The sequence below is a fragment of the Monoraphidium neglectum genome (assembly GCF_000611645.1).
Source record: "Monoraphidium neglectum strain SAG 48.87 unplaced genomic scaffold scaffold00740, whole genome shotgun sequence".
Lineage (NCBI taxonomy): Eukaryota > Viridiplantae > Chlorophyta > Chlorophyceae > Sphaeropleales > Selenastraceae > Monoraphidium > Monoraphidium neglectum.
In genome coordinates, this window is record NW_014012888.1 from 2038 (window position 1) to 21373 (window position 19336).

The 19336-nt window shown below is 63.6% G+C and overlaps 7 protein-coding genes across 7 annotated transcripts in view; 1 reads left to right on the top strand and 6 right to left on the bottom strand.

The window, feature by feature from the left end:
- The window catches only part of MNEG_5080 (pleiotropic regulator 1), a gene marked incomplete at both ends in the record, with an annotated part of 1901 nt that extends 1419 nt beyond the window's left edge, over positions 1-482 (top strand). Inside the window, one exon of the mRNA XM_014046438.1 lies at positions 248-482. Within this exon, the coding sequence (XP_013901892.1) occupies positions 248-482 (235 nt within the window). The remainder of the gene's footprint in view (positions 1-247) is intronic.
- A 1499-nt stretch (positions 483-1981) lies between these two features.
- On the bottom strand, positions 1982-3011 carry MNEG_5081 (hypothetical protein; the record flags this gene model as incomplete). Its single annotated transcript, XM_014046439.1, has 1 exon — positions 1982-3011. A coding segment is annotated over one exon (1030 nt), but the record flags the coding sequence as incomplete, so codon positions are not given.
- Positions 3012-13989: 10978 nt separating this feature from the next.
- On the bottom strand, positions 13990-15008 carry MNEG_5082 (hypothetical protein; the record flags this gene model as incomplete). Its single annotated transcript, XM_014046440.1, has 1 exon — positions 13990-15008. A coding segment is annotated over one exon (1019 nt), but the record flags the coding sequence as incomplete, so codon positions are not given.
- Positions 15009-17295: 2287 nt separating this feature from the next.
- On the bottom strand, positions 17296-17655 carry MNEG_5083 (hypothetical protein; the record flags this gene model as incomplete). Its single annotated transcript, XM_014046441.1, has 1 exon — positions 17296-17655. A coding segment is annotated over one exon (360 nt), but the record flags the coding sequence as incomplete, so codon positions are not given.
- Positions 17656-17823: 168 nt separating this feature from the next.
- On the bottom strand, positions 17824-18060 carry MNEG_5084 (hypothetical protein; the record flags this gene model as incomplete). The annotated part of the gene is made up of 1 exon (XM_014046442.1): positions 17824-18060. A coding segment is annotated over one exon (237 nt), but the record flags the coding sequence as incomplete, so codon positions are not given.
- Positions 18061-18749: 689 nt separating this feature from the next.
- On the bottom strand, positions 18750-18926 carry MNEG_5085 (hypothetical protein; the record flags this gene model as incomplete). Its single annotated transcript, XM_014046443.1, has 1 exon — positions 18750-18926. A coding segment is annotated over one exon (177 nt), but the record flags the coding sequence as incomplete, so codon positions are not given.
- A 160-nt stretch (positions 18927-19086) lies between these two features.
- On the bottom strand, positions 19087-19299 carry MNEG_5086 (hypothetical protein; the record flags this gene model as incomplete). Its single annotated transcript, XM_014046444.1, has 1 exon — positions 19087-19299. A coding segment is annotated over one exon (213 nt), but the record flags the coding sequence as incomplete, so codon positions are not given.
- Positions 19300-19336: the final 37 nt, after the last annotated feature.

Here is a 19336-nt window from a genome sequence, read left to right on the forward strand (position 1 = left end):
GGGGGGGGGCGTTGGGGTGACCAGCCAGCCTGAGAGGAGGGGCTCCAAGCGTGGCGCACGGCTGCATAACCATGGCAGCAAGGGGACAGCGCACCCGTCTGGTCTTCGAGCCTCTCAACTGCTGCTGCGAGCTCCTGGAGCCCCACACCTGCCCCCACTTCAGGCAGCCCTCCCTGTGACGCCCCCAGCTCCGTCATGTCGTCATTGGCCCTGCCCCGCACTCCACCCCACCCCCCGCCACCCCCAGGTTTTGGGACTACAACAGCGGGCACTGCTACCAGCAGGTGGAGCCCGTGGTGCAGCCCGGGTCCCTGGACTCTGAGGCCGGCGTGTACGCCGCGTCCTACGACATCACGGGGTCGCGCCTCATCACCTGCAACGCCGACAAGACCATCGGCTGCTACAGGCCAGTGGAGGACGCCACGCCGGAGAGCGCGCCGGGGCTGCCCTACCACCCACCATCCACCATACGCAGGTTCTGAGCAGTGAGGGCCGGGACAGGGGGAGCGCAGGTTGGAGAGAGTGGAGCGCGCCGTGCACCTGAGGGCGCGCTTCTCGGCTCTGAGTCGTGCGCGCCCGAGGAAAGGCGCACGCGCTGCACTTCCCCGGTTCCTATGGGAGGGCACACTTCTGCCACTCCTTCCGCATTCTTGTCGTCGTGAGTTGCGCTGCCTTGTAGTGGTGTGCATTGTTCAGGCAGTGCCTGCTTTGCTTTTTGCTGTGACGCAGCTGCTTATGACACCCGTGGCCATGCGCCCCTGATTCCTGTGGCAAGACTGCCGCCTGCCGTCGGGGTGTGCACACGATCACGTCACCAAGGGCCCACCGCACAGCACCTCGCTTGGTGGGTGCGTCGTCCCGTGCGGTTGAAGGGATCCCTGAATTACACTGTAACGCGAGTCAAAGCAACGCCGGGAACATCCAACCTAGGAAGTTAGGCCAAATTGTATGTAGCGTCTGTGCGCGCGAGGCGCAAGGATGGGGCCATGTGACAGGGGCGGAGCTCGGCACGCAGCGCAATGTGCGGACAGCCGTGCGCAGGAAAGGAAGAGCCGCATGTGTATGGGCGCGGGCAGGGGTAAATCTGAAGCGCGTGGCAATTGTGTCAAAGCCTGACCAAGCACGCTGGTTGGAGGTGTGGGTCGTGTGAGGGTAAGCCGTCCAAGTCGCGTCGTCATCACCATCAGGAGCAAGGAAGCTTCCCAGTGCCCGCAACCAGCGGTCGCTAAGGTCAAAGGGTGCGGCGACCACCACACCGCTGTGCCAGCCGCCGAGCTTGCCGTGGCGGAGTGCGCTCGTGTGCAGCACACGCCGCTGTTGCGTGGATAGCTGGATACTGATATCCTGTGAAGCAGTCAACCCTAAAGCAATTGTATGTCATCAGTGACCGGTGCGATCAGCCGGTGGCACCCATGAACCTCAGCCAGATGTCAATAGCCGCTGACAAGGTCAGTGCGCGATAGTGGCACGGTACTGCAGTGCCGCCACAAACCTACACGTGCACGTGTTGAATCCTCACCACCATCAACACAAAAATCAATAATCTGCTGTCCCTCACGCCTCTGAAGCAACGGCCATGCTACACCCATACATAATCCAAAATCCTTTGCCCCCAAACTCTCTGGAAGCAGGGGCCTTCGCATCCCGTGGGTGGCAGCACCGCACCACGGTCGCGGCCTGCTCGGCGGCCATTGGGGTCCCCGCCACTTACCACCCCCTTTCCCCAGCAGCATCAATCAGTGCTGAGGATAGTCGCGGCAGAGGGGCTGCAGCGACCCTGGTGCTTGCAAGTCGGGCCTGTGCAAAGAGGAGGCACGGGCAGCAGCAGTCAACCTAGAGGGGTGACACAAGTAGGGTGCAGGAGTAAACAGCAGGTCGCAATTAGAGAGCATGCATGTCTACGCACAGCAAACAATCAATGGACAAGCACACGGCATCGCTGCACACCCCACCTGGCACCGTCTGCCGCTGGCCCGCCCGTCTAGCCCGCTGATTGGCGGGCGCGTGACGGCCATGGCCCCTCCGCACGCTCCTCCTTGCTGCGCTGCCGCCCCTGAAGGCCGTCCAAGGGCTGGCGAGATGTTGGCCCCATCCCTTCGCGCCCCTCCTGACGGCCAGGCGGTGCCAGGGAGCCGGGAGGCGGCGAAGAGCCGGACGGTGGCAGAGAGGACGCCCAATTCTCAGGTAATGTGCCTGCCACCAACTGCGCCGGTGCTGTGACGGCGTGCTCGCGGCCACCGTGCACCCATGTGTCAAGCTCGAAAAGCCACCTGCAACCGCTGCCCCCGTGCGCCACCTCCACAGTCCACAGGTACCACGCGCCACCCACGCCAGGGTCGCCTGCCGATGCTGCGTCGCCGCCGCCGTTGCCGCTGCTGCCGGCGCCGGCCGCCGCCTCTGTCCACAGGCGCAGCTCTACCAGCTGGCCTAGCTCCGGCATGAGGAGGTCAAACTCGTCCAGCACGCGGGTATCGGGCTGCTCCTGTCCCCCCTCTGCGTCACTGGCAGGCAGCGAGAAGCTGCAGCTGCGGAGCGTCCCTGTGAGCTCGAGCAGCACGGGCTTGCCCAGGCCGGCGCCTGGGCGGTCGCCTGTCAGAATGGCCAGGCTGTACTCTGTCGGAGCCGGCAGCGGTGCTGGAGAAACCCCAGGATCTTCGAGCCCAGAGCCGAGCACTGCGCTGGTGCCCGCCGCCGCCGCGGCACCTTGGTTTGGCGCCTCGACAGCGACCTCGTTCGTGCAGCTGGCCATGGCCTCCACCGCCGCTGCCCCTTCCTGCACGCCTCCGCCTGCACGAGCTCCCTCAGCGCCGCCGCCGTGTTGGAGGGTGGCGCGGCCACGCCGGCTGTGCTCGACCACCTGCTGCAGCACACTGGGAGGCGGCCCCTCTTCCAGCTGCAACGCCTGCGATGGGTGATGCCCAGCTGCGGCCTCCAGCCTGGCGTCCCACTCTTTGCTGAGGCCGGCCTTTGCGCTGAACCACTCCGCACAGCACCACCTGTACGACAGGCCCCTGCACGAGTGTCAACGTGTCAGTGTGTGTGTGTGTGTATGTGTGTGTGTGTGTGTGTTTGTGTGTCTGCATGCGTGTGCGTGTGTGCGTGCACATGGTCGCGCACATGCACGAGTCCGTGATGTGCGTTGCATACTGCTGCGGGCTTGTCTGTGCGTGTGAAGTTGCAAAAGTGCATGTACTTGCAAATTCACAAAAACGCACATAACAGCACGTACATGCGTGTGTATGTGTGGTTGCTGTGTGTGTATTTGCACAGCGCGTATGCGTTTTCAAAACAGGAACACAAGTTGGAAGGCATGTGGCGGTATGTTGGAAATACGACATTCAGGGCAGGGCCATCAGCCCTCACACCCAGCACAAGCGATGCCCTCAACTCCTCCCATTGACATCCTTGCCCCCGCAGTCATACTACCCCGTGCACACCGGTCCATGTCGGCCACCGCGATGTGGTCCATGTGCCAGTCCAGGGCGGGGTCTGCGTCACCGCCGCGCTCCACGACCAGCTGAGGGGTGAGAGGGAGGAAGGCGGGGAACGAAGAGCATCAGGCGCGTGAGCGTGGTTTGGGACCATCCGTGCGCAGCGGTGCAGCACAGGCACACCCAGCAGCAGGTCATCACAGAGCGGGAGCGGGTGCAGGTGGGGACCAGGCTCGGCCACGCTGGCCTCTCACTCGCTGAATGGGTGCGCCGCAGTCGGTCGACGCTGGCAGCTCCAGCCAGAACTCGTCAACACAGTCGCTTTCAAACTGGACCACGAGGTTGGTGGCGGGAGGGCCACATGCGCACGTGAGAAGTAATCAAGCCCAGCAAAGCCCTCTTTGCTCCGCAGAGGCTTGTCATTGCCTAAAAGCAGTTGCATCACCCCCACTTGATGATGCCACACAGCACTCACGTTGGCTGCCGCACCCCTGCCCTCGGGCTGGCGCCCACCCACCCTGCGTGAGCTGTTCTCAAGCTGGATGGCGCCGCGGCCCAGTGCGCCCAGCGGACCGATGACCTGGTTTGCGGGGCGCAAGCAGGCGTGGTGCACACTGAGTCATTGGAGCGAGAGGTAAGAGTGAGCGGCGCTGCGTCGAAAGAAAAGGACGGCAACATTCCAACAACAGGGATGACCTTGTGTGACCGGCTGGGCAGAACCAAAGTTTGCACACGCTGGAAGCGTGCCGTCCCCCCAGTACAGCCGCACCTGGACAAGCAGGGGGGCGTCTGTGCCTGCATTCGGGATGTTGCTGGTCGCCACACTGACCTTGTACCTCACCTGCAGGGTGACCATACGCCCAGGGTGGGATGGCTATCAAACGACATGCAGCGGATGTTCATGGGTTGCTTGAAGTTGATCATGGATGAGCCAAGGCGTGGTTGCGCTTGCTGTGCGGCCCCGCTGTCCCACAGGAGTGCTCCGCATCTCTTGGCACTCACCACATCGCCACGATTCTCCTCCTGTGCGCAAGTGTCCTCAAATGGAAGCTGCTCCTCAGCCGCGCCGCCTGCAGGCCCAGCTGCTGCCTTCTCATGCGCCACTGCCGCAGTTTCCTCCCTAGCCTGTGCTGCACTTGCAGCAGCCGCGGCTGCGGCGGCATCTGCCGCTGCCTTGGCCTCTGCAGCCGCGGCTGCGTTGTGCAGTAGCCCCTCCTCGACCAGAGTGACGAACGCGCCACCCGTGCTCGAGGTGCGCTGCAGCCAGTCGCCATAGGTGAACCGTGCAGTCTGGCCCCCACTTCGCACGCGCACACGCTCCAGGTGCCTGTGTGTGTGCATGTGTATATGTGTGCGGATATATGTATGCATGCATGCATGCATGTGTGTGTGTGTGTGTGCGCGCGCACGCGCGCGTGCAGTGCCAGCGCTGAGCAATGACGCAAATGAGACGTCAATCCCTTGACGTGAGCAGTAGGTCGTGTGACGCACTAGGCTGGAACCTGCTCCACCCACCAAGCAGTCCCGAGGAGGCCGCGCTCCACTGTGCGCAGCGTGGCGCAGTGCAGCCGGCCAACGTCGGGGCCAGTGAAGCGGAATAGGTCGGTCGCACCGCGCTCAAACAGCGTGGCGCGTGTGTGGCTGTAGACGTGTTGGAGGAGGAAAGGTAAAGGTAGGCGAGGTAGGCAGGGAGAGGGAGGCAGTGTTTGTGACACTTCATGCACGCGTCCCTTCCACTTCAGTTATGTACTTGCTGTCTGGTGTGTTTACGCCGCCTCACTGACCATAAAATAGGGTCATTTTGGCCAGCTGCAGCTCTCAGTATGCCTCATCCGTCACCCGGCCTCTCACCTGCGGCCTCGCACATCGATGGTGCCGACCGCACAAGAGCGCTCCAGCCGCACGTCCCCCACCTCACCCCCCTCCCCTGAGAGTGATAGGTACACCTGGGTAAGGATTTAGTCAGGGGCAGCAAGAGACGGAGGGTGCCAGTAATGTGTACTTCCAAAGCAATGGGCATCATCAGGGGTGGTTGAACATCACAGCACTGCTGATTCCCGATGATATCTGCCGTAAGGTTCTACTTCTGTGCTGCAAGGTGTTGGATTGTCAACAGTTGTGCAATGCGGCACCGCGAGACGCACCTCGCACTGCGTGGCAGCCCCAGGTATGTCGCTGGTGCTGACCGCCACTTCATAGTGACGCAATATCGGGCGGCCGCGGGGTGCCCCGGTTGCCCCCGTCGCGCCACCTGCAGCGGCCTCTGCGTGGCGCACGGCTGCAGTGGGCTTCGTGGCAGTCGGGCTTGTTGCAGCTGCGGGGCTGGGTGCGGTGATTTGTGGCCCCACGACTGTGCGTGAAACGCCCGATTGCTGCTGCGCATTGTCGCCCATAGCTGGCACGCGTTGTTCTTTCAGCGTTGCGACGTCCGCGGCAGCCCCAGACTGCATCCCTGCTGGTGCTGATGGTGGAGGTGGCCGCGGTGCTGGCGGTGAGAGTACTTTCCCAGCTGCGCTGCCGCGGCGCCGCGGGGACTCAGCCGTCCCGGCGACTGCCTCTGCAATGGCTGACGTGGAAGGGGAAGGGCTCGGGGATGCAGGCTGGACGTTGTTGCGGGATGGCGGCGGCGAGGTGTTGCCACGGGGCTGGGGTGCCGCGGCGTCCTCAGAGTCGAACCAGCCCACAAATGCAAAGCGCATGGACTGGGTGGTATTTGCGGTGAGCATGACAACAAAACATGGACAGGTGTCAGGGAGTGGTTGACAGAGAGAAGCAGTGCTTGCAAGGCAGAGGGCGAGATACGATGAGCATTTCACAGCCTCAACAAGACCTTGTCTATCAAGCGATTTCCGTGTGCTCAGGCTGCTGTCACTGTTCGTGAGCCAGCAACATCCTGCGCACCTGGCCTGTGCCTGTGTGCGTGACCTCGACGCTCTCCACCTGCCACGCCCCCTCGACCTCGCCAGCGTGTAGCTCCAGATTTGCGCTGGTGATAGTGCCCACATCTGGGCCCTATGTGTGCGTGTGCACATGTGTGTGTGTGTGTGTGTGCGTGTGTGTGTGTGTGTTAGGGGGCAGCAACATGATGGGTGAGGGGCAGGCTAGTACCAAGGGAAAGGGCAGATTGTCACTTGCACTGCGGTTGGCTTTGGTTGCGGGCTGCAGGAAGTTGCAGCATCACGCGGCTGATGCAAACCCTATGCCATGCACGGGCTGACAAGGCACAGGGGAGCTGTCACACCTGGACTTGAAATGTCTCCACACCGCTGCCGCCGCCTGCTGCGCCGTGCCCACGCCGCGCCCCAGCCAGCCTCAGCGGCCCTGTGTGGCCGCGGCTGCCCACGAGGGCAATGCTGACGTCATCGGCGCCGCTGTTGGATCCGGCCTGGTTAGCTGCTGCCATGGCCCTGCTGCCACCGCGCGGGCTGCGCGTGCGCACCAGGACTCGGTACTCCACTGCAGGCCGCCGTGGCGAGTGCTGCTGCTGGTGCTGCAGCGGTTCGTGAGCACCAGGCGAGCGCTGACCAGGGTCAAGGGGCTGCCGTGGCTGCTGCTGATGTTGGTGCGTATTCACTTGCTGCGCGACATGCTGCTGCGGCCCCTGGAATAACTTTGCGAGTCCGACAGGAGGGGCCTGGGGCCGCGTGGTGAGCTGGTGCCCCTGCTCCTGCCGATTATGGGACACACTGGCCTGCGCACGCCGAGCGGCACCGGCAACGCGGGCCAAGCCCATCGCGCGTGCGCGTGCACGCTCCTCCTCAAACAGCTCCCGCTGCCGTTCGTTGGAAAATGCGCTGGGTAGGTCGGCACCCCATGTGTCGTATGCAGATGGCTGCTGCTGTGCACAGCCGCGCGGCAGCCCCTCATGACACCGCCTGTCCAGGGCGTCGTCCTCTTCATCCTCAACCGCAGGATGGCCATGATGCGCCCCGCGCTCCGACCCCTCATGGTCAGCGTAGTCACCTGTAAAGCCGCCCTCCTCGCCGTCTCCGTCCCCGTGCCCCGCCGCCTCCCCCTCCTCCTCCTCAAACTCGTCGCCCTCAAACTCGTCGCTGTCCGCGACGGGCAGCAGCAGCGCCGTGCGAGCGCTGCCGGGGTCAGCACAAGCCCACCCGCCGTCATCGGGCAGCTCAAAACGCGCCGCTGCTCCGGAGGCCTCGTGGATCACCTCGACAGCCACCAGCGGCCATGAAGCGGCAGCGCGGCGGGGGCTAGCGGATGCAGACACGCCTGCCACATTGAGGGGGCCACCGCGCGGGGTGCCGGTGCCGCTGCGGGGCGTACCGCTGCGAGTGGGGCTTGAAGCACCGCCGCGCGGTGTGGTATGAGGCGAAGTGCGTGGGCTGCTCCTCGAGCGGGCGCGGGGTGGCGGGTGGTAGGTGATGCGCACAGAGGCCGGGTATCCGACGTCACGAGTCCGCATAACGAAAGCAGCTGCCTGCAGGGTGTTGGGTGCCACGGGAGAACGACGGGCTGAGCGCCGAGAAAATTCTGTTGAAATGGGTCCTGCAATACCGGCATAGCATCAGCGCTGTGCAAAGCGCACACATGAGTAACACCACGAGACACAACGACGCGACGCTGCTCACCCCCCGCCAACCCGCCACCCACCCGGAAGCCCCCGTTGTCTGAGCCCTCCTCGTCGCCCTCCAAGGCCGCGGGCTCCCCGCCATCCAGCCGCAGCTCTCCTGTGTTGCCACCCTCTCCGTACACCGCCATGATGACGTCACCGCCACCCAGCACCGCGTCGACCGCCCATTCCGCGCTGGCTGCCCCATCATCGAGGCCATCGTGGCCGCTGGTGATAATCACGATGCGGTATGACGGCGGCTGACGGGGGTCGCACGCGCCAGGCGCACCAAGAGAGCTGCCCCGCGCCGCAGTCAGCAGGGGCAGGACGCTGCTCGACATGGCCGCGGTGGCGCTGCTGTGGCGTGGCAGCGAGCTCGAGGGAGCGAGAGCTGCGGTCATGCTACCTGGCTTGACGGCGGAACCACTGCCCGCACCCCCCAGCCCCGGCGATGGGTCGTTGCAGGCCAGGACGGCTTCGCACGAATGGCCCCTTAGCCACCGGTTGGCCGGAAAGATGAAACGGCGCTGCATGCCTGAGGTGTGGCAGGAAGTTGCGGGGTGTTGAGGAGGTGGTCAAGCCTTGCATGGGTCCCAGAGCCGTTATGGTTTGAGACCAGAACCCGATGAGGCCAGATCAGCACGCGTCGGCCACAGTGCATGCTACCAGCCTTCCTCCTCCATGAATGATGCTGGTGTGGCTCATCTCACCCTCCCAGGCGCTGACTCCCACAAACCTGGGTGTAACACCTCCACAGAGTGCAGGTGCCAGTCGCGCGCCGCAGCGCCGCTGCCGGCCGCGCCTGTGCCGGCCGCGCCGCCGCCCTCCTTGCGCACCTCTACCTCTGTGAGGGGCCCCAGGTCTGGAGCCACCAGCGTGAAGAGGTCGCGGCAGCCGCGCTCAAACTGGGTGGGGTGGTGATGGTGGTGGTGGTGGATGGGGTGGCTGGCAAGCACAAGCGGCAGTTGAGGGTTGTTGCTGTGCAGGGCTCTTCGCTTGTCGTGGCAGGGTGAGGAGGGCGAACTCTGCCTGGAAAATGGCAGCAGGGGCCAACGCAGGCCGCAAGTGCGACGTGGAGCTGTGGTCGCTGGCACACCCCCATCAGCAAGCCGCGCCCCTTCCCATTACGCCCTACCCTCCGCAGTCCGCTCACGTTGTCGGGGCTGGCCTCCAGCAGCGTCCAGCCGCTGCGGCCATGCGATCCCTCTAGTAACAGCCACACCCGGCCATTTGTTCCCGCGCCACGCAGGTCTGACGTCACCACAGCCACCTCGTAGCGCAGCAAGCCGCCGCTGCCGCCCCCTCCCAGGCTGACGAGGCTGGCGCCAGTGAAGCCTGCAGAGACGGGGCTGGCCTCGAGAGCAGCAGCAGCACCACCACCACTGGAGTCGCGGGCCGGCAGCAGCACCTGAGGTGATGTGTGTTGTGTGTGTTTGTGTGCGTGTGCGATTATGCCGACAGAAAAGGCATAGCATTGTGCAGTGGTATTGCTGCGGATACGGCTGCGGCTGGGAGTTGCGCGCAAACCCCTGCAGGCTCACCTGCTGCAGAGGCGCAGCCTTGCTCTCATGTGGTACGTCCAACCAGCGCCCCGAGGGAAATACCGTGGTCACACCCCTGCTCATGCATGTGTATGGGTATTTGCATAACTTTGGTTGTGCACTAGTTATGTTTGCAGGTGCGAGTGTGTGCACGCGACCGCAGCGCTGTCTGTGCATACACAGCGCCAGCAGAGCGCACAGTTGGCCAGAAAAGTGTTGCTGCTCTGACAAATTCTTGGTGGATAGGTGAGGTTGGGCAAGCGGACATACATCTCCACCCTGAATCCAATGAAACAAATGCAGCCGCGAACCCCTGCTGAATGCAACACCAACTCTGACCCGGGAAGGGAATGCGAGCGACGGCAAGGGTCGAATCCGGTGACCCATGGCACCCCTGCGTCCCCCCCCCCCGCACCCACCGCCCCAGGTCTGTGACCTCCAGGCCCTCCAGCAGCCACGACACGGGACATCCCCCGACAGCCTCCAGGGCGACCTGTCATGGTACAATGATGTGGGATGGTGGTGGGAGGAGGCCGACCGTACAGCATGCTGAGACTGCAGGCCCAAATACGCTTCCATGGCAAGATGGTGCACTGGCCTGATGTAGCAATGAGCTGTGGCCAATTGCAAGAACAATTCGCCTTTGCCTGCCTGCGCTCATCATCCCCAGTCAGTACCACCCACCGTGGTGCTGGTCACCTCCCCCAAGTCGCGGCAGCGCAAGGTGAACGCCGCGGCACCACCAGGCGCCAGGGAGTCGCCACTGACCTCCACCCGCTGCACGCCGCTGCTCACGCTGCGCACCGCGCCGTCGCCCGGCGCAGCTGCACCAGTCCCAAACAGGGTCAGGGACAGCGCCACAGCCAGACTTCGGCCACGTTCGCCGTCGTTCTCGGTGGTATCGGCGCCCCAGCAACCGCGGCTGCCCCCGCCGCTGCCGCTTCCGCGCGCAGCCACAGTTCTGACAACGACACGGTATGACGCTCCGCGCCCAGCAGACCCGCTGACCTGCCGCCCGGGCCAAAGCTGCACACGTGCACCACGCCTGCCGCCCCCGCTCCTAGCTCCAGCGTCCCAGGCCTGGCCGGCGGCCTTGAGCCCAGTGCCGGCCTCCTTGTCGCCGATCCAGCCCTCGTAGGGGAAGTGGCAGCGCGCCCCATCCACCAGCCGCAGCACCTCTACCCCCGCCAGGCCCCAGCGGGCGCCGCCGGCCAGGCCCGCGAGCGCACCACCCAGGGAGGAAACGTTGCGGCCCCTGGGGACGAGCCCTATGTCCAGGGCGGTGAGCTCCCCGATGTCATGAGGCCCTACGTCCACCACAAACTCATCAAGCTGTGGGGCAGCGATCGGGGGTGGTTGAGGTGCGCGGCGGCTAAGAAAGTGGCGAGGTGGGACGGGGGGTTCAGTGGGGTGGGAGGAGGGGTTGGCTGTTGTGGGTGAGCTAGCGCTCAGTAGGGTACTGTACGCGCATATGACGACATCCATAAACACGTGTGTATGATTTCAATTGGTCATTGAGATGCGCCAACGGCCTAGCATAGTGCGTGGCTGGCCTCGACCTGCGTCCCGCCCTGCCTCGCCCACCCGGCGCGCACCTTGCCGCGTGAGAAGCTGTCGGCGCTGCGCTCCAGCAGCAGCTCGTCACTGCAGCCCTTCTCGCCCATGAGGCGCACGCTCACAGCCGCAGACGTCCCAGCGCCGCGCGAGTCCAGGGTGCTGACGGTCAGCTTGTACCTGAGGTGAGGAGGAGGCGGACGTTCATGCCCAGGCGGATGGTTGCCGCCATGCAGGACGTCGGGGGCAAGCACACGCGCAGGACGCTCAGGCGGCCTCAGGTGACATCATGCACATTGCCACCAGTGCTGCGCCATGCAAACCTCCCAGCGTACAATGTGCTCACTTGTAGCTGCTGGGTGCAGGCGGCACGTAGCTGCTCAGTGATGCGTCAAGGGGCTGGAGCTGCACAGAAGCCGGCGACACGGCGTCATCGCGGCGACAGGGCGAGGTGCTGCGCTGTGACGACTCCAGGCCACGAGAGCGCGGACTGGGCGGCGCCTGGCAATTGGAGGTTGCAAGCACAGAGGTGCAGTCTTCAATAAAAGCAGCATGACAAAAGGCCAGGTGGGGAGCTGGCAAGCCGACATGTAGAACCACTCCACCATGATGCACGCACCGGGCTCGGCAGCACCCACTCACCCGCCGCAGCAGGTCAGTGGGGCCCTCAGCATTAAACCCGACCTCGGGCCACAGCCTGGCAGGCGCCGCCTGCTCAGCAGACGTCGGCCCCTCATCAGCAGCACGGCCGTGCGGCTGCGGATGGGACGGCCTGCATGGCGACTCCGACTGGGCTGCCTCTGTGTCCTGCAGGGGCTTGGACGCCAGCGCGTGGAAAGGCGACAGCGGCTGCCGCGACGGCACCGCCTGTGATGGCAGTGGCGACTCTGACAGTGACCGGGAGCCCGACTGTGTGCGCAGCGGCGGCGTCTGCCACGGCGATGGTGATGGCTTGCCCCGCGCCGTCAAGACATGCTGCGGCGATGGCGCCTGCTCCAAGGAGCACCCCCTTGGCGACCGCTGCTGCACGAATGTTTGCTCCTCCAGCGTATGATGCTGCTCCAGCAGCTGCTGTAGCTCTGCAGAACGCTGCGCTTGCCAGGCAGCCGAGCGCGGCAGGCCGCTGTCCGCCCCGCCTGGTGTGAGCGTGACCCAGGTCTGTCCGTCCTCCTCATCAGTGGCCAGCCACCTGTTGGCCGGGAGCTTGATGCAGGGCGCCCCGGGACGGAACACGATCACCTCATGGAGGTGCCAGGCGGCGTCGTGGCCGTTGTTATCATGGCCGATGCGCACAGCGCGTAGCTCGCCCACAGCCGCCACCACCTCAAACTCGTCCACGCCACCTGGGGTTTCAAGGTGGGTTTTGTAGTGGAAGAGTCGGGAGTTAGGGGCCGAGAATTCAGAGCAATATCAGGGGTGCCATGGGCATGCTCGGGCGTGCCTGGGCAGTGCTGACCCGGGGGGATGCCCCTTCCGGGGTCCCGCCATCAGCGCACACCAGCGAGGCCGAGGCGCCGTGCGTGCAGAGTCGCCAGGTGATGCCACAACCCCAGCTTACCTCTTCTGAAGCAGCGACCGTCATTGCTGAGGGGGTGGGGCCCGCTGCTGCCAGCGGTGCCCACCAGTACCACTGCCACCGCTGCGTCCGTCCCAGCACCCTTGCAGTCCGATGTTTTGACCGTCACCTTAACGGGGGTTTCGCGGGCAGGGGCAGCAGGTAAGGGGTGGGGCGATGAGAGGTAAGGTAGGACCGAACGAGGTCAGCATTGGCAGAGCGCCTGGCACCAGCCCAAGGGTTTGGAAGTTACAAGTGTGTGGCCAAGCAGTGCTGATCGGGCTGTCCGATGCACCAACACCGGTGGTGCATCCTGACTCCCCTTCCGCCCTTCCGCTTGCCGCGTTGAGAGGGAACCTGCCATGTCCCCCTTCTCAACCCCTCACCCTGTAGCACTCGTGTCCCACGGCACGTAGCCCATTCAGGCCTGACAACCCCATCAGGCCGTGCCCCGCTCCAGCAGGCACCTTGCCCCTCCCCAGCATGCGAGCTGTCTGGCCGTCGCCCTCGTCACGTGCAAACCACATCCCTGCGTTGCCAGTGTCAAAGTGGCATAGGGCGCGGCTTGCATACTCGGTCACGGGCGCCGTCACTACCATGCAGCCATGCATCACTGGACAACACGCTGTGCAACAAAAAGCTCTTGTCAAAAACCACACGCCACCCACCGCAAGGAAATGTGGCGGGAGGGTCCCCTGAGCCCCGCTTGACGGCTGTGGCTCCAGCCAAGTGCCAGCGCGGTCGCGCGCCACAGCCGTCGTGGCCAATGCGCAGCCGCAGCAGTGGCCCCAGGTCCTGTCGGGCAACATGGGCGGGTTTGCAGACCATTGGAGTGCGCCATATTATCAAGCGCCGAGCTGATGTCTTGATGAGACGATGTGCAAGCCTGTGCATACTGTCGCAGCAGGTTCCTGATTGCAATTCTCATCGCCTCCATTGCCAGCTGCATCCCAGTACCTTTGGCGCCCACACCACAAAGGTGTCCAGCCGGCCGCGAGCAAAGTTGTCTGGGTGGTTGTCCAGTGCCAGCTCACCGCTGTCCCCCTGGGTGCCGAACAGTACCGCAAAGACACCACAGTCCGTGGCGGCGCCCCTGGTACAAAAGGGCAGCAATAAGGTCGCAACACAATTCACTTATTGAGACGAGCAAGCTGCACTGCACAACTGGAGCCCCGCAGACGAGGTCGTGGCGGCCAAAACCCGGATCTGCAAGGCCCCAGCATCAGCCTGCTGCACAGGCGCGTCGCGTATCTGAATCAAATGCCCGACGCCTTGACTGGCCTCTCAAGCCCCCCGTTGCCCCCCTCCAAAAGAGACTACTTGGCCCCCTCCCCGCACCTCATGTCGCTGGTGAGAGTCGAGATCTCATATGCCACGCGGCCTTCAACACCGCTGTGCCCAGCGGCGCTGCTCGCCACATGCCCTGCTGCTGCGTTCATGCTGAGACCTCGCTGGCCCATCCCTGCATCATCACCCACAGGCAAGGGATCCTCGGAGGCCACCGGCACAGCAATGGCGGTGGAGCCGATACCAACTGTCTGTGACTCCGCAAGTGCTGAGGCCCAAGCTGTGACGCTGCTGAGATCTGCAGATCGCGCGCTTTGCGCTACCGCACAGGCCTTGGATGCTGCCTCTGCTGCCTCTGCTGCGGCTGTTGCGACAGCCGCGGCTGCCACAGCCGTGGCGGCGGCAGAAGTTGCCTGCGACACATCCCTGATTTGCTGCCCTTGCTGCTGCTGGTGCTGGTGATGCTGCTGCTGCTGTGGTTGTTGGTCCTTTCCAGGGGGCTGCTGCTGCTGCTGCTGCTGCTGCTCCTGCTGCTGCTGCTGCTGCTGTTGCCGCGCATGCTCTGGGGTTGTGGACATTTTCAGCTGCTCATGGGGCCGCTCGGGTATTATGCCCTGCTGCTGCTGCTGCTGCTGCTGCTGCTGCTGCTGCTGTTGCTGCTGCTGGTGTGGCTGCTGCTGCTGGTGGTCCCGCGGCTGCTGCTGCTGCTGGTGCGGCTGCTGCTGGTGCAATGGCCGCTGCAGAGTCGTTGGGGCAGGCTGGACCTCCGCCTGCACCCCTATGGGACATGGCGGCTTGTCCTGCCCCAGCCGCTCCTCCTGCCGCCGCTGCCATTCTTGGATCAGAGAGGCCGCGGGACGTGGCGAGCGCAGTGTCCTCAATTCTGTGCCGCTGCCCGGCAGCTTGGTATCATCTTTGCCGCCGTTATTGACACCATTGCCGCCCTCGCCCATGCTGCCACCCTGCAGGTCTTCATCGCCGTCCACCACATATGCCTGCGGTTGAGGCGACGCCCCCCTTGGGCGAGAACCTTCGTCCTGAAGCTGCTGCGCGTCATGCACCACACGCCACTGCAAGGGAGGGGGCGGGCCATCAAACGTTTACACATGACGCAATTGCCAGCGATGGCAAAGGGAAAGCTTAGGGGCCTATGGTATGCTGATGGGTGGTGCTGCGCTGCTGTGAACCTGGACATTCGGCTCTGCCAGCACGTTGCGTGTCCTCACCTGGAACAACGCCCTGTCGCGGTCGCCAGTGCTGACCAGCCACTTGTTGCAAGGCGAGAAGCGCAGTGCGCTGATGCCTTCTGAGTGTCCGCAGTGCTCCCTACATGGTGGTGATGCGAAGTCGCTTGCAGAAGCTGCGGTTGTGCGACACACGCTGGGGATGCGAGTGACTGGGCATCAAGCAGAACGACGGGCCGCGGATCTTGCTGCAAGCACCCGCCGCAAAATAATGGCCACCAATACTATGCCTGCACGACTGTGCGCCTTCTCACCTGCAGGGTGCGTCATTCACAACGCATGGGTGGCTGAAGAGCCTCACGATGCCGTCACGCGACCCCGTGGCCACCACATGGCCGTCTGACGCTGACAGGGGCCCGGCTCCGCTCAACGTGTCAACCTCGTTGGACCTGGGTCGGTTGTTTGGAGAGGACATTTGCAGGATGCAACGAGCCATGCAGCTGATTGTTTAACTAGGTCCTACCAACCCGATATGCCGGTTGTCGTGTTCACTTTCCTCAGGCCCAAAGGGCATACCAAAGCTGCAGAGGCATCAGGCAGGCTCAACGCCCAGCAGTGTGCAGCGGGCCCTGCCCCTCCTAGTGCCACCCACTACTTGGTCTGGGGGTTGAAAGGTTTGCAGCCTGTATAATCCTCAATCCTGCAACCCAACTCCGACCCCTAATCTAATTTGATGCCACCCACCTGTCCACTGCAATGATGTCACCATCATCGGCCCCTTTCCGCCATATGCCCATCACACCAAACCCCAGGATGCTGCTGTGGGTGGCCCAGGGGATGTTGCGCGTGTTGCGCTGCACCTGCAATTTGGGGGTGGTGACAATGATTCATGTTAATTTGCCGCACAAGGGTCGGTGTCAAACGGCCTGCATGCAATGGGTCGGCCAGCGCACGTTGCACTCTCTGTTGATGGGCAACTCACCCTCCTTCCCGTGGCTGCGTCCACGGCCACGAGGTCAAAGCTGTCGCCGCCTGACAGCACCAGAGTCCCGTCACATGACCAGTCCAGCGTGCGCACAGCACAGCCTCCAGGGTGGTGGTCACGGCACGTGAACGCCATGCTGTACACCCTGATTGGCAGCAAAACCAGGGGGTGTGGAGGCGTGAGGGCGGGGGGGGGGTGCTTCGGAGGAAGAAATTTTGAAACTCGGGGCTGAAGACGCTGCGCAATAACCTCGATGGTTACGGCTGGTAAGAATGTTGCACAACATAGCAGCCCATCCTCTGCGTTAATCAACCTCAGGCCTGTGCCTGACTCACCCCCCATCGACACTGTAGACAGTCATGCTGCCATCTGCAGATCCCGCGGCCAGGCGCTCCCCGCCTGGTGAGAACGCAAGGGACTCGACACCCTTCGGGCCCTGGGTATTCGGGACAAGGGACAGGTGCAGGACAAGGTGACGGATGATGGGCTCGAGTAAGACTTTGCAAACATTGTATGGAAGAGGGCTGCGGCTGCTTTCGCGCGGCCGTCGCCATCACCACCTCTCGGTGACCAACCACAATGCGAACGTACCCCCAACCTGTCAGCCCCCTTTCTTCCCAACTCTGTAAGCCAGGGCAAACCTGATCCAGCTCTGCCACAACGGTGGACAGCTCATTGGCAGCCAGCACTCTCACGATGCCCGTGGTGGTGCCCACAGCCAGGTGATTGCCATCCGGGGAGAAGGCCAGGCAGTGTGCTGGAACGCCGATGGTCACCTTGGCCTGGGGATATTTGAGCAATGCGTGTCAGAACAGGCTTGTACTTGAAGGTATCCCCCGGTTCATGACTAAGCTGCTAAGCACCCTCTTTGTAACCACCGTGGTGGGTCACTCACAATAAGACCGTGGCGGCGCGCATGCCAGATGTAGATGTTGGGGCTCTCGCAGGCCGTGGCAAACTTGTAGGGTCGCGCAGGATTCCAGGCAACACAGAATGCATCGCCCTGAGATGTTGGTGTGTAGCGCTGTTTGCAGTGATCTCGCCTGACACCGTGCAGGGGATAGAACTCGGCAAAGATAACTTCTTCGGGCACATGGCAGGCGGGCTGCGAAAGTCATCAGAACCCAAACAGCCAGGACCATATGCCACGCGCATTCCAGGGCTGGCATGCAGCTGCAAGCCTCCCACCATGTGGCCTTGGATCAGGGGCTGCGGCAGCAGGCTTGTCGCCTCGGTCCGTGCTCGCTGCTGGCTCCTGGGCCGCGGCGCCGGCGTCGCCAACGATTCCATCACCGCAGCCCAGGCACCTCCGCTGGTGACATCCTCGCCAGAGCTGCTGAATCTGTCCGCCGTGCCACCGCCACTCGTGCTGCCAGCCACCAGCCGCGGCGAGCTGCTGGCGTCGCTGCAGCTAGCAAGCCCTGTTTTGCCAGCCTCATCGCTTGTGGTGCGGCCCTGAAGCTCAGCTGACACCAGCGGTCCAATTGTTGATGCGGGGCTGCTACCTGTGACACTGACAGCGCGGCAAGCGGCCACCCAGGCCGCCGCCTGCGGCGGCAAGCAAATCAAGGTAATCAGCGCGGACACTTGCAGACATGCGTGTCAAACTCCTGGGGTTTTCCAAGGGTCCTTCCCAACACACTCAACCTGTGTGTAGTGTCTGGTTGGTGTGAGGCTTTATAATGCCCCCGGAAACCTCAGCCCAAGCAGCCTCACCGCCGCAGCCGGCCCCGTGGGTGGTGTCACAGCCAACGCCTGCCCAGGGATCTCCCACAAGTCGCAGGGCGTCCCGACCAGGACACTGGGTGCGGGCCAAGCCTGCTGATGTGCGGACAACATGGCGCCAGGCCCTCGGGTGGCGTCCAGTGCAGCTGCTGCCGTGTCCTCCTGCGGTGGGCTGTAAAAGTCCAAGGCCCTGAAAGAGGCCGGCTCTGACTCGGCAGGGTCCTCAAACTGCAGGGGCAAGTGATTGAGGCGGGTTGCAGGATGGGGGATGATTGGGACGAGCCATCTTTTGATAGGAGGATTGCGCTGCTGGAAGGACAGGCACAGCCATGCGTCCATGTGTAAATGTCAGCCTCACCCCTCCGCGCCTTCAGCAGCCAAGCCGATCATGATGTTCCTTACCCTCCATGTTTTTTGGACGCAAATCGGCCCGTACCTGCAGGCTGGCGGTGACGCGCCCTACGCCGCCGTCCCCAGCCGCATCCCAGGCTACCAGGCGGCCATCGTCGCCGGCGCTCACGAGCTCGCGGCCCCCGCACCGCAGCGCCAGAGCACGTACTGCCTGCTTCAAACAGGGCGGAAAGGGCCGGTTGCAACATGAACAGCAAACCTTCTGCAGTGTAGCCACCATCTTCCACTACTCTATCAGGTTGCGCAAAGCTCCCAACAAGCACCCCCCTGACCCTGACCAGAAACCCGCCTGCGTCATCAACCCACCATGATGGAGACGTCGCTGCCACCAGGGTGAGGGGACCGGGCCCTCCCCAAAAGCCCATGTGCCTCAATGACCTGCAGTACACAATTAGGCAGTTATTGTAGCCGAGTCACAAAGGATACTCGCATGTGGATCAAAAGCCATTGCAGATGCGGCTTCTTCAAGCAAGCCGTCCCAACCCTGTTGCAACCACGGGGCGTACCCGGACGCAGCGCCCCAGGCCTCCGCGAGTCTCTGATGCGTCCCACTGCAGCAGCCGGCCGCCTGATGTGCCCGTGACCAGCCAGCCGCCGCGCAGGAACGTGGCAGAGTGGATGTCGGCGCGGTCAGAGGCGGAGGCCCAGCGCCCCTGGGTAGTGCGGTAGAACTCACGGCCATCCTGTTTGGAAGTGATCAAAGAGGATGGCGTAATGTGCATCTTGTCAGGGGTAGAATGGTTGCATGCGACTAGCATTATGCCTCAAGATGCGGCTGCCTTCAAGGTAACAGCCGGTTACAATGTGGCCGCCTGCCTGGAAGTCCGGAGGCAGTCGCCGCACCTCGTCCCAGGACCGGACCCAGAACTTGACGTGCTTGACTCCCCACGTTGCAAACATCAGCGGCTGTAAGTCCTCCCCGACAATGGGTGCTGGGCTTGAGAATGGCCGCGCCACGGGCCGCGGCGAGGGGCGCGGCGAGGAGCGGGCCGATGTGCCGGGTGTGCTATCGCCCTGACTGGCCGGGTGGTACGGGTTGAAGGTCACGCCGTGGACCTGGGCGGTGTGTTTTTGTGTTTGTTTGGGGCAGGTG